The 14,399-nt window shown below is 36.1% G+C and overlaps 1 protein-coding gene across 2 annotated transcripts in view; it reads left to right on the top strand.

Annotated features, from left to right (window-relative positions):
- Positions 1 to 14,399, top strand: part of LOC126176998 (uncharacterized) — a 59,700-nt gene that overhangs the window by 20,280 nt on the left and 25,021 nt on the right. For both annotated transcript variants that reach the window (XM_049924214.1, XM_049924221.1), the window contains exons 2-3: positions 2,673 to 2,754; positions 4,966 to 5,229. In XM_049924214.1, the coding sequence (XP_049780171.1) occupies positions 2,673 to 2,754; positions 4,966 to 5,229 (346 nt within the window). The remainder of the gene's footprint in view (positions 1 to 2,672; positions 2,755 to 4,965; positions 5,230 to 14,399) is intronic.

Here is a 14,399-nt window from a genome sequence, read left to right as displayed (position 1 = left end):
AGAGGCGCAAGACCGCGATTGAGCGCCGAGTGATGGGGCAGAACCATGGCAGGTGCTTCACCCGAGGTGTGCGTGGGGCGGCAGGACAGATAGGTGTATAAATGGCTCGGCGGGGTTGGCGCGAGTGTCCCTTTGACTGGCGCGGAGGGGGACATGTTAAACGGCGGCCGTGCATGTGGACCCAGAAACTGGACAACTGCATGGTCCATGTTGTGCGGTAGAAACTCAGGGTTTCCGGGGTCCTGTGCTGGAGGAGCATTCTGTCGAGCGTAGAATGCCATAGAAGGTGTCCGCGATAATGTGTACAGCGCCCGGTGTGGTATGCCGGCAGAGGTTAGAGTCGTCTGGCCAGGCGAGGCAAACACGGGAGATATGGACATTCCCGGTGTATTAGTAGCACACAGCGTAAAGCGTTGCTCTTCACAGTCGAATGTCCATTCTGCGGTCGTGGCGACGTGCACTGCCAAAAAACTGGAGGCTGCGACATTGTCTATTGGCGCGAAACCGGTGATACACAGCGAGCGACTGCAACGTATTTTCGTGACTTGGGGTTACCAATATACGTTGTTTTTTTTACTATAGTGATGGACCACGCACCGAAAACTCCAACTTATTACAATAAGACATTTTTATTAAGGTTTGTATAATTACAGAAACACAAGAAAAACAATGCAGAATTTCACGACACATGTATCCTCAGTCAAGTCGCTGATGGGTCTCCCAAAGAATCTCGAGTCTCCAAAGACTGTTTACTCTGCGCTACGCCAGTGAAGTTACTGGCAGTCAACTGTCGCCACAAATGTAAATAAACTAAAATTGATATCGGCAGTATTTTATAGTGTTATTATAATTGATTGTTTAAATCACCTGATAATAAGAGGATGAAGGTTGGTGAAGAGTGAAGTCTTTGAGACTCAAGATGCATACAAAACAAGGTGACAACATTACAATTTCAGCTGTCAGCTCTCAGATGAATGCCATATTTAAATGTGTAAATCTAAGATAAGTTACAATAAGTGAAAGGTAAGATACTTTGTTCAGTCATTGTTGGGCATACATGTGTGATCTGGAAAGGGAATACATGGTCATAGCCAAAAGGCAGTATGACCTTATTTTATTCAGTGACTGGTTTTGATAGCAAAATCATTATCTGGTCAGTGCAACTGAGTCATGCTAGCTATATATGATGAGCCATTGTCAACTTGTGTCTTAGATAACAAAATATTGTAAGCAATTTTGTACACACTGTACTTTTATAGGTGGCATATATTATAAAGTGTTTACATTTTACAATGAAAAGTTTCGTTTTTGAACAAAAATTAAAATACGTTTATGTAAGCTGCAATGAATGTGTAATACATCATATGCTACGGTGTCACACAATAAACAGCTGTATTGTGTGTGATTTTGAACCATGCTGAAGTTTCTTGTGTGACACCAAACAATATATTCCTTACATATAAACAACACTGACTTTGTGTTATTTGTTTTTGTAAAATAACTTGCCACCTTACTTGTATTTGATTTTTAAATACTTATTTATTTTTAAAAAAATCATTTTACTATCAAAAAATCACTAAAGAACAAATGTTATTTCGTGTAAGCATTAAAACATTCTTTCACATAATTATTCAGACATTGACAAGGGAAACTCCCCATCGCACCACCCCCCTGCCCCCTCGGATTTAGTGTTAAAATGGCACAGTGGATAGCCTATCAAAAACTGAGAACACAGCTCAAGCATGAAAACAGGAAACATGAAAAAAGAGCAAAATAGGAACAATGAACACTCCAAGCATAAGATGTGCAACACTGAGTAAACTGCAAGAGTCATGTTGTTGTGGTTGTGTGGTCAGGGTGATAGAGTGCAAAGTGGGCAATCTGTGATGTGTATTCAAATCTCACTTGCATTCTACTATTATTTTTTTTCTCAAAATTATTAAGCTTCCATCTGGTCATTGATGTGTCTTTTCTCCTTGCGTAGTCTTGGTAGTTATGATACTATATGCTGGTTATAGAATATGAGCTGTGCAGTAAGAATATCTTACTGTCACAAATAAATGTGATGAACAGTGAGAGCAGGCCATACTAATAGAAAGTTCATACATGTGGATGTCCTTTCCTTACACCTTGTTGTTGCAAACAGATGTTAAACCATGACACAACACAAATCTGAATTCAGCGAGCAGACACACCTGTCACTGGACAACATATCATAATTTTATGAAAAAAAAATTAAATGGATATGAGGGAGTTATGAATAAGGATCTGTCCCTTTGCAGTCCAACACCATGATCACATAACCATGACATCATACATGTTTACTTCTTGAGTTTGGATTTTGCTTCTTTTATCACAGTTCAGTACACTTTATCTACTGTGCTAACCTGTGGGGGGCTGCAAAGGGGAGTTACCCTTGTGAGATCCCTGAAGTCTCTACTATTCAGTTATTAGTTTTTGAAAATATACTTTCTAAATCTTCCAGGGCATTGAGTGGTAGTACTTCAAGCTGAAAGCTTAGCATAGTTTACAGCTTTGATCATTATTGTGTAGGCATAAACACCAGCTAAATGTTACAAATAGCTAAAATTCTTTCTGTATATTCCTTTGTCTTATTACAGTATCATAGCTTATGAGTCAGTTTAGAGCATTTTTATTTTATGAATTTACAGATGAAAACACTGGCCCTGTTTTTCAACGAGCAAAAAGATTTGTTAAACTTGGAGCTGGTCTGAGTCATCAGTTTAACTTAGGGTAAGTTAATCTAACCTGATTTAACTGAAAATCTATTTTTGAATGTTGCAAATTTCAAAGATAACTCACAAATTAATTGGTTTCTTCTATAGTAGCTCATTTGACACATTTATATTATCAGTGAAATCAAAAGTAGACATGGGAAAAATTGTTCAGGAAGGCAAACAGACAAGATACAGTACCATATTTCCTTTACTGATATTATGGCAACTTGTCTAAAGATTACTATGATATATAACAATATAATTTATAGATTGTAAACTCCCAACAATTTTAAAACAAGGAAGACACTTCTCCTTCATAAAATTTGATGTGGATATGACCAAATAATGGTTCAAATGGCTCTGAACACTATGGGACTTAACGTCTGAGGTCATCAGTCCCCTAGAACTTAGAACTACTTAAATCTAACTAACCTAAGGACATCACCCACATCCATGCCCGAGGCAGGATTCGAACCTGCGACTGTAGCAGTCGCTCGGTTCCGGACTGAAGCCCATAGAACTGCTTGGCCACCATGGCCAGCAGATATCAGATATGACCCTGTACCTAAACCAGGTGTAGTAGACAGCTGAACTAGATAAACTGCAAGGATAGAGAAAAATAATAACCCATTGATCACAGCTAAAATGTAGCAGAAAATATGTAACTTTGACGTGGGAGATACAAGGGATAAAATTAGATAGTAGCAGGGGACAATGAGAATAGAACATGGAAGGAAAGTAGTAGGAGGAGGATATTAGTGTTTAACGTCCCGTCGACAACGAGGTCATTAGAGACGGAGCGCAAGCTCGGGTGAGGGAAGGATGGGGAAGGAAATCGGCCGTGCCCTTTCAAAGGAACCATCCCGGCATTTGCCTGAAGCGATTTAGGGAAATCACGGAAAACCTAAATCAGGATGGCCGGAGACGGGATTGAACCGTCGTCCTCCCGAATGTGAGTCCAGGGTGCTAACCACTGCGCCACCTCGCTCGGTAGGAAAGTAGTAAAATTTAGAAATAGTTAATACATATGTGACTTTACCATTTTATTTTTTTTGCCTTCTGGCTTGTTCATTCCATAATTACCACATTCCTTCCATAGTCATACCCTCCATACTCTTTTCTCTGGTTGAATCATATTGTCTACCCATTACTCCAACTTCTTCTTTATATGATCTACTCTCACATCACCTCACTTTTCCATTACTGGCATCCACAATTGATCGTTAACCTCCATGTGCTTTCTACTAATCACAGTGCACCTTGCCTTATGTTCCCTGCCATGATTTCAAGTTTTCTTTTTCCTCTCACTATCTTCATTGTTTCCAACACTTGTCCATTGCAGTAACTCAATTATTTGTCATTTATGATATACACAACACAGCTGTTGATAGATGTGTCATATGAAGGGCTTCTTTCAATAGTGGTACAAGTCGATTTTTGTTCATATTGAGATACAGAGCGCTAAGGTTAAATGATCGCTGAAAAATCTGCAGTTGAGATACCAGAAATATTCAAGCATATTGCTTCTTGCTAGAGATGAACCTTCCTTTCTGTTTGTTTGGCTCACTAATTTCAGAAGCATTATAGACAGAAAAGTGGAGGTAATGGACTTGTACCACTATTGAAATAAGCACTTCATATATTACTTAGCCTCATAATATTTTATGGACTAATTCCTATTATTGAATTTTATTTGGATTTAGTCTTCCCAAAGCTTTCAGTATAATTGATTTCAAATTCTGATGTTTATTTTTAATTTTATCCATGTTTCGCAGTTTAAAATGTGACTGTACTCAATACACTGGAAGTATGAATTTAAAAACCCATTCAGTCATAAATTTTTGTATTTTATTTTTATTAAGTACACAATGAATTTCAGACCCTGTGGGTCCATCATCAGGTGTAATTTGTCTTAATACATGCTTTATTTTATTAAAAAAGAAAGAAAAGAAACACCCACATGTATTAAGACAAATTACACCTGATGATGGACCCACAGGGCCCAAAATGCATTGTGTACTTAATAAAATGCAAAAAGTTATGACTGAAGGTGTTTTTTAATTCATTCTTCCAATTTAATGTTTATATTTCTTTGAATGCAACACTCCCTGTTTAACTATATTATTATTATTATTAGATATATTTTCTTTGGAGTTGGCTATTGTTTGTTCTTCTGAGTTGTGTGAACACTGACTGGAGGTATACCAGAGGTCTTGTTTCGTTCCAGTACTGGGCTTGAGATTGGCCGTCACCCAGGACATGGAAATGGAAATGGGTATGGGTATGGTTATCCACCACCTCCGCCACCTCGTCAATATTATGGCCACATCCCTCTACCTTATAGCTACAACAATCAACCATATGGCTACAACTATAATTATCCGATTTATCCAGCACCTTCACCTGTTAATACACACAGTCAGTCATATAGTGAGGCATCCAGTTCAGGCTTCGGAAAAAGTTATTCTGGTGCCCAGCCAGTAGCTCATGGGTAAGTAATTATTCATAACAGAAGGAATCTATTTAAATACATTAAGGTTAGACTATTCATTTATAACACCTTTGTGATTTAAGTTACACAGATTCTCTGTGATGACAAGAAACATCTAAATCTACGTCAAAATTATGCAAAACCACTGGAAGTGCTAGGTAGAGGGCAATTCACATCATACCATAGATTGGGTTTTCTTCTCTTCTTCCTGTCTGTGGACTGTGAGAAGAATTATGCCTCTGTCCACTCTGTAATTTGTCTAACCTTTCTTTGTGGTGTACAGGGAGAGAGGCAGTAGCATATGTGTAGATTTTCACTTGGCACTTGTCTTTGAAACTTTGTAAGTAAGTTATCATGCAGTAGCTAACATCTGTTTTCAAGCATCTGTCAGCTCACATTTCTCAGCACTTCTGTGATACTTGTCACAAAACATGTGATAATTTGTGCTGGCATTTTGTATACTTTCAACATCACCAGTTGCCTTATAGGAACTATCTTGTGTAGACCTCCTACACATTCCACCTCATAACAGAATAGCGAGAGTTGGGTTCCCATAACCAATGTTTCTGGAATGCTTGACGTGGAGGAGGTCATTCTATTCCAGATACCTTGTTACATTTGAGCTCAAGCTTTGTCCTAAGATTCTGCAGCAGACAATGTCAATGAGGCAGCTGTTTTATGGAGTTCCTGTACTACCCTTCTTGCAAAAGAGTATGACCTGTGCTTTCTCCAAACACTGGGCACAGATTTTTGTTCAAAGATGTATAGTGTTTTGTGGTTTAGAGAGGAGCTGAATGAGCTGCAAATTCTGTAAAGCATCTCACAGATTCCACATGGCACTGGGGAATGTTCTATTTTAGCAATTTCATCTGCTTCTCAATATCCCTGGTACTAATATCTGTACCACTCTCAATTATAGTGCAGTAAGAGCTAAAGTGGGACTGTAGTCCTGAATCACCTGTAAAGAAACATTTGAGAACAAAGTTTGACATTTATGAATTTACTTTACTATTTTCATTTTTGGTTTCTTCATTGCCCATGAGTTTCTGGACACAAACTTGGGTGCCAGTGACAACATTTAAATAGCACCAAAATATCTTCAGGTTTTTTGAGAAGCCTTTTTATAAAATTCAACTGTGGTAGTTGCTGAAGGCTTGTGTTGCCCTTTTGAACAGTCAAATGCATATCATTCAGCAGGTATTGATCAGTAGTTTATGCCTTTCTTTACATCTGTCATGCAGCAATTTAGTAATTATTTATATTTACATTTATTTATTTATTTATTCATGGTCCATAGATCCAGTATACAAGAGAATTGTATGGAATGGAATGAGTCATAATTATACATGAGAACATAGCCTACTTAAATATGCTAATAGCCACAAATTGCAATATGTGTAAAGGAACAAAATATGTTAACAATTACAAGCTTAGGCACTTCCTACAGTAAAAGACAGAAAACAATATGATAATAAAATACAATTATTCCATATTAAGTTATAACTCTTCTAGAAGTTAGGTACATTGTTATTCTGACATAGGTCATCATGTTCAGCTACAATGTGGCAACAGCAAATATTACAAGTCAATGTGCCATATCTGACTTACAGTATACAAGTGTTAATGCCAAAGGACTCATCAAGAGAGTAAAAAGAATGTTCCAGAAGATGTTCTTTTAATTCACTTTTAAATTGTGGTATTACACTATGATTTTTTATGTCTATAGGAATGGCATTAAATTCATTTTTGGCTGAGTTGTGTACACATTTTTGTACTAGGCTCAAGTTTTTCCATCCACATGCAAGTTGTGTTTTGATTTGTGTCGTAGTAATGATAGTCACTGTCAGTTTTGTGCATGGGTAGGTTCGTAATTAAGAGGACACAAGGGATAGGATATATTGTGAAGTCACTGTCAATATTTTGTGTGCTTTAATGAATGATTTCTAGTCACTCTCATTAGAATTCAGATAGCTCTTTTCTGAGTGACGAATACATTATTCCATATGACAACAATGAATGAAAATAGCCAAAATAACCACACTTAACAACATCATTATTTGCACTCACTGGTGTAATATGTAGAGCATAAGTTGCTGAACTAAGTTTTTTTTTCAAGTCCAGTATATGACACAACCAATTTAATTTATTATTGGTGTGGAGACGTAAAAATTTAGAAATTTAGAAGAATATACTTGATGTACATCTTGATCATTACAACTTATATCCTCCTGCATGTTTCTGAGACCCATGGAAATGAATGTACTGTTCCTTTCTTTCTTGTTCCTTTCTTTCTTTTTCTTTTTCTTTTTCTTTTTCTTTTTCAAAGTCAAGCCATTGCAAGTGAACTGTTTATAGAGACCATTGGACACAAGGTTGGCAGGTGTTGCAATGTCACTGTCACACGATTTTTCAACTAAAAGAGATGTATCATCTGAAAAAAGAGTAAATTTGGTAGTAGCTTTTGTACACTGTGGAAGGTCATCAATAAAAATAAGAAAGAGCAAGGAGCCCAGCACAGAACCTTGCAGCACTCCTGTACTTACTGTTCCTCAACCAGATGAGGCTGCTGTACCATCTCCATGATTAAGGATACTATGACTTTATTAAATTCTATGTCGTTCCTGATTACATTGATATATGCATTATAGGGTTTCAAATGTAAAATGGCCTATATATACCAAATTTTAAAGTTATGGTCATGTTTGCTTCCATGCCCCCTTTATTTCTGTTACAGAAACCAGTATTATTTCGAAAAGAACTGTGAACCTTCTGTTTCCAGCTATTATATGTATGATACATTGTATATGTTGGTAAGAGTGCAGGTTTCTAGTGTCTGTAAATGATAATCTATGCTAGTATTTACTATTGTTTTGCTGAAGCAATTTGTTCACATGTTACTGAATGATTGTTGCCCAGGAGCTACATATATTTGTGGAAGTACATATCCTTTAGTATGCAATAAATATGTACTACATTACACATCAGGAAATTCAATAAAAGCAAATTCAGTGCTAACCAGTTCACAAACAAAGTGAGCCACATTGTTGAAAGTAACCTATGTATCAGTTTTTCAGAGAAGAAACTCCCACATGGCATGCCTCCTGATAATTCAGATTTTTGTGTTAACAATAATGCTGTTTGTAGTGGATTTGCTGTTGTTGATGTGGGCATCTTATCTTCTTTGATAAAGGAAGTGGCGAGATGTAAACAATGTGATGGTGTAGGCTGTAACTGAACAACAAAGTAGCAGGAAGGCTCTGAGCACTATGGGACTTAACTTCTAACGTCATCAGTCCCCTAGAACTTAGAACTACGTAAACTTAACTAACCTAAGGACATCACACACATCCATGCCTGAGGCAGGATTCGAACCTGCGACCATAGCGGTCGCACGGTTCCAGACTGCAGCGCCTAGAACCGCTCAGCCAATCCGGCTGGCTCTCATGAAGGGTTTATCGTTAAAATTTGTTGTTATGTTTAGATCCTGCAATAAACCTACCTCAAAAATGACTTTGAACATTGTGCATAATTCATATGATGTGAATTTGAAGTGTGCACAATGCATGCAATAGGAAACGGAAGAAAGGCTGCTCAAATGTTTTGTAGTTTGATGGACCTTCCTCCTCCTCCTCCCAGTAGGTTCAGCAAGTACATGAAAATACTTTTAGGGGTCTTGATAGTTGTGTCTAAAGCATCCATGAAATGTGCAGTAGAAGAAACTGTAAATATTAGTGGAACCAGGGACATTGCTGTTACACTTGATGGGACATCGTTCCTTGAATGGTGTTGTAAGTGCTACTTCTCTAGAGAATGGAAAAGTTGTTGATGTTGAGTGCTTATTTAAGTACTGCCACACCTGCCCTGGTAACAACGAAGGACATATTGAACATCAGTGTGCTAAGAATTATGATGGTTACGGTGGAGGTATGGAACTGGATGGACCGCTAAAACTATTTCAGAGGTTGATGCCCTTAAATAACATTAGATATACAAAGTACCTAGGCGACAGGGACTCTAAAGCTTTTAATAAAATTAATGAGTTCAATGTTTATGGTGATACCTTGATAACAAAACTGGAGCATTGTGTACGTGTGCAAAAGAGGATGGGTGCTAGCTTGAAGAAGCTACGAAGAGAAATGAAAGGAAAGTTGCTATTTGGTGGAAAAATTCTGTCTGGCTGAGGCAGATTGACAGAAACTGAAACAGACCTTCTTCAGAGTTATTATGGACTAGCCATTAGACAAATGGCACTTCTGAATGACGTTACAGCAATGAGACAAGCTGTATGGGCCACCTACTTTCATAAGTTGTCCACAGATGATCACCCTGTTCATGGATTTTGCCCTAAAAGAGCAGATTCTTGGTGTGGTTAGCAAAAAGCAAAAGCAAGTAGTCAAATATACCATCATAAGCACTCTCTTCCTGAGCTTGTTATGAATAAAATAAAACCAATTTTTAGAGACCTAAGTGTCCCTGTTTTGCTTAGTAAATGTCTTCATGGGGACACTCAGAATACAAATGAAAGTTTCAACCATTGCATTTGGGAAAGGTTACCCAAGAATGTTTTTGTAGGACTAAATACATTAAAAGTTGGTGCACTAGATGCAGTGATATGTTTCAGTGATTGAGTGATAGGAAGGTTGGAAGTCCTAAGAAATTTAGGCATAAAATGTGGCTCTAATATGGAAGATCAATTGCTTGTGTGTGACAGACAACAGGTGTGTGAAGCTGAAAGATTTGCTCTTCAAGTTACCAAAGAAGCAAGAAGTGCTAAAAGTAATGCTAAGAAGAAGCATGAAGATGAAGAAATGCTGCAGGATGAAGACTATGCTCCAGGAATGTCCTGAGGCACAGTTTAATTGGACTCATATCTTCATTTGCAATTTCCCACAAGTTGTATTTTTCAGAATTAAGGTACAAATATTTTCTAAAGTTTATAAATCATTGCTCTAATTTTTTTCTGTAACTTAAAATAGTCCATACTTACATAATAGACCTAAGCTTTATTGCACAATCAACTAAATTATAGAAAAATAACATTTTTATTAAGAAATAATTTATAAAAATTAAAATGTAAGATGTGTTTTTTTATCCATGTAATATACATAATAGGTGGAAATAAATAGGTCTAGTACCTCAGCCACCGTGTCATGCATATCTGGTAAAAATTTTATCTTCTCCATATGTACAACATTGGATTAAATGGTACCTCAATTTAAGGAAGCAATTTGGAAAAAATTAATCAATTTCTTTGTAATTTTTTAATAACCCTCAACAGGTTCAAAAATATTCAAAATATTTTTAATTTGTTTAGAAAGTGTGCTGCATTACCTGATATTTACAAAAAATCTGTAAAACATACACATTATAAACAGTGCCTGAAAAAATAGGTGTTGATTTTTACATAATATTGAGCCAGAAAAGTAGCCTGTACCCTTAAGCAATACCCCCTGCTTTCTATCAGTTAGGTATGATCAAAGCCACATTCCCACTGTGTCACTTAAAACATAATATACAGTTTTGAAAGGAGGATTTCATGGTTCACACAACACAACTGAATACCTCAGTATAAATCACAGAATATACTAACTGAAGCTACTCTATTGTTCGGTGCTTCTAAAACATTATTGGTATCAGTTGACAGGCCTGCTTGGAATCTGAACTAACAATGGCTAAGAGCCTTGTAGATATTTGGGTGCTCCATAATTCTCTTATGTATAGATCAGTTTCATCACCTTTCTTGAATAGTTGTTTCACATCTGTATACTTTATTCTGTCTGAGATGATATCTTGTTGAAGGGCTTCATTAAATATATGGCAAAGTATTACACAAATGGCATTATGAGAATGTTTGAGTACCTCAAAGGAAATGTTATCAAAGCCAGATGAATTTTTGTTTGCATTTTAATAGTGATCCTTTTCATCTCACTCAGGGGATATATACATTTGACTTATTTTGCACAATCCATACTCATTGACAGAGAGAGACATTACAACCAGTTTTCTCAGAATCTGTTAGAAACTGCTTATTAACCCCTTCAGGCCTGAATTATTTTAAAAATAGAAAAAAAAAATTTTTGCACTTTATTGTGTCTATATGGACCTATTTATTGTATATTCGAGCAAAATTTCAATATGTCATACTTGGTTTAAAAAATGAAATGTTGTCCAATAAATTGGGCATTGGATCTCAGAGATGTTGGTTATGTGAAATAAGAAGTCAGTAGTTACAAATTATACAGCAATATTTATTGTGCAAAATCTTTTCAACAGTGGAATTTTTTTTACTAAATACAGGAATCTATACATTATATTAATAATTTTAACTATTGGTGTTATGATTTACAGAACAGTTAATAAGTTGAACACTTACAGAAGACAGTTTGCTTGATATTAATTTTGTTTGAAAGGCCACAAAGCAATTTGCATCTTTTTTTAGGCAAAGGTGAACATTACAGTTTGAACAGATTATTTTTGATTTCCTTGACATGGTGTGTTTTTGCATCTACCTCCATCTTTGCGTTGATCTACTACTGGGAGATGGTTAATACCATCGTATTGTACATTTGTTTGAGGTCGTCTCTCTGCTCTGAATCTTTTCTGCTGAGTCTCTTTTCCAGCTCCTTCACAGCTTGGCCTACCTCTTCTTCTCTTTGTGTTTGTCCCTGCTCTCACAAGACTTTCAGCTACACTCATTCAAAATGCAGTAAGTCGAGTACTTTGTTGTCTTGAATTTTTTTCACTGAACAGTGTTTTCGATATTCTTGACCAAAGCAAAATCAACAGCATGCATCAGCATTCTTAGAGTCCATTTTCTGGCTCTAATAAAGATTCTGTACAGTCCAATCAGCTGATCAAACAAGTCTACTTCACCCATCGATTCGTTGTACAATTTAACAACTTCAGGGCGCCTGATTTTTACGTATGATCTTGAGGTTTTGTCCCTTCATTCAACAGTGTCTTCTTTACCTATTCCAACAAAATTTGAACCCAATGCCACAGTTCTGTTAACAAGCCACTTTGGCAGGACTACATTATTGTCTCTACTAACAACCTGGTCAGAAAATCCTCTCTCCTTCTTTCTGATATCTTTGTCATTTATCAACATGAACTGTTCCTGCAGCAAAAATTTTTCTGTGTTTTAGTACTTGAAGAAGATGATAAGAAGAGAAGTAATTGTCAAAATATAGCTTGTGTCTTTCACTTTTTGTTCTGTCACACAAATGGAGAACTACAGATGCACCTAAACCAAATAGTTTCTTGTTCTGTTCATCAAGCTCAGTTGCACTACCCTGATCTATTAGGAAGTCATAAGCAACACCAGATCTTCCAGCCAAAACAAATATTTTAATTCCCCAAGGACACTGCTTGCCTTTCACATACTGCTTGATTGAAAGCTGACCTTTGAATGGAACCATCTGTTCATCAATACATAAAGATTCTTCAAGCGAGAATTCTAAACATCTTCTTCTGATGACATTGTACAAAGGTCGAACTTTATACAATTTGTCACTTAAGTTTGCAGTGCGTTCCAAATTGTTGACAATATGCAGAGCATTTCGCAACTGGTAAAAACCTATCTCTAGTCATAGAATCTAAGAATAAAGCTATTCCAACAAACTTGTCCCAGTAAAGTCTCACTCGAGGAAATTTCAAGTTTCCTATCGCTAGGCCTATATGCAGCTCAATGAGTGCTTTTATTTCATCTGGGTTAGTTGGTTTGAAATTTCTATAACAAGACTGTAATGCATATATATTTGTGTTTCTCAAAAACATTTCACAATGGGTCTGCCATCTTGATTGTTTTTCGATGTAGTACACAGTTCCAGCAACAGAGGGCAGAAGGATGCATGGAACTTAATGCGAGAGATGTTCAGTAAACAGGCAACTGGGTATCAATGGTGAATGAAATCGTTTACTGTTATAAAATGTGTATAAAAGTCAGTGTCCAATATATTGGACACCAGGTCTGAAAGGGTTAAGGACATTTGCAGTTTTATTAATCATACTACCAAAATAACGTATTTCTATGTTAGAAACACTATCATTTTTTCCCCAGCTCCCTTTTGATAGTGCTTCAGATGGTTTTCATTTTATTGTTTGAGTCATGCATTTCAGATTTAATGCATAATGTTTTAGAGCGCTTTCTAACTCTTTTCAGTATTTTACAATATGATCTATAATGTTCTTTTACAGTAGGATCATCAGAACGTCTTTGTGATGTATATAACTCTCTTTTTGTCTTACATGAATTTTTTTTAAAATATTGCTTCAAAAAGGGACACGAATTCATCTGTGAATAGGATGAATTTGATATTAACATTTCTCTTTTTATATACTGGGCTCCAGTCAATCTGCTGCAAGAGGTTATTGAAATTTTCTAATGTCTCCACATTCATTGTTCTGAAAGACCTAAAAACTGGTTTACATTTAATGCTCAAATGTATGTTATTAAAAGTAAGCAACTGCCCATCCTGGTCAATCAGACTGTAGCGATCGCCTTCTTTGTTTCTTCCTTACATATCCTCACAATAATAGGTACTGAAACTACAAATAGTTCAAAGCTAACCTTACAGAACTTACAATTAAAATTTAACTCATTAAATTAACTGAATACATTGAAAAAATCGTTCCTTTTAACAATTTCTTCTACTACAAGAGTTTGGTCAAATTATTTGTTTAAATCATGAAATTAACAAACAATACTTTGGACAAAACTGTTAATTACTTTGGAGTTAATGAAGAGCTGTCTTTGGTAACATGTTTTAGAATAGAGCCAAATAGATCCTTTAAGAATACTATTAGTTTTTCCTTCAAGTGTTTATAACTAGTACATAATTTATGTTTGTTTATACGTCTACAGTAGAATTTAAGTTATGAAACAATTACTGATTTTGCTGTATAATGAAAGATACTAACTAGTAATAGTCAAAATAAATTATAAAATCAATTACACACATAAAACTAAGCACAAAATTAGATCTGGTGTTACAATCTTTAAAACTGAGAGCTAACCTTTCACTTTTGTGAAAATGCAGATTATACTCACATATGTTAATGGTAATTAGTCAAAACTGACAAAACTAATTTTAAGGAAGAAGATGGCAAAACAAGAGGGGAAGTAAAAATATCCCACCTTGTTTCATCACAAAACCATTGAGAATTTGACT

Source organism: Schistocerca cancellata, chromosome 1 (assembly GCF_023864275.1).
Source record: "Schistocerca cancellata isolate TAMUIC-IGC-003103 chromosome 1, iqSchCanc2.1, whole genome shotgun sequence".
Taxonomy (NCBI): domain Eukaryota; kingdom Metazoa; phylum Arthropoda; class Insecta; order Orthoptera; family Acrididae; genus Schistocerca; species Schistocerca cancellata.
Note: the sequence above shows the minus strand (reverse complement) of the source record. Positions and strands in the feature narration are given on the sequence as shown.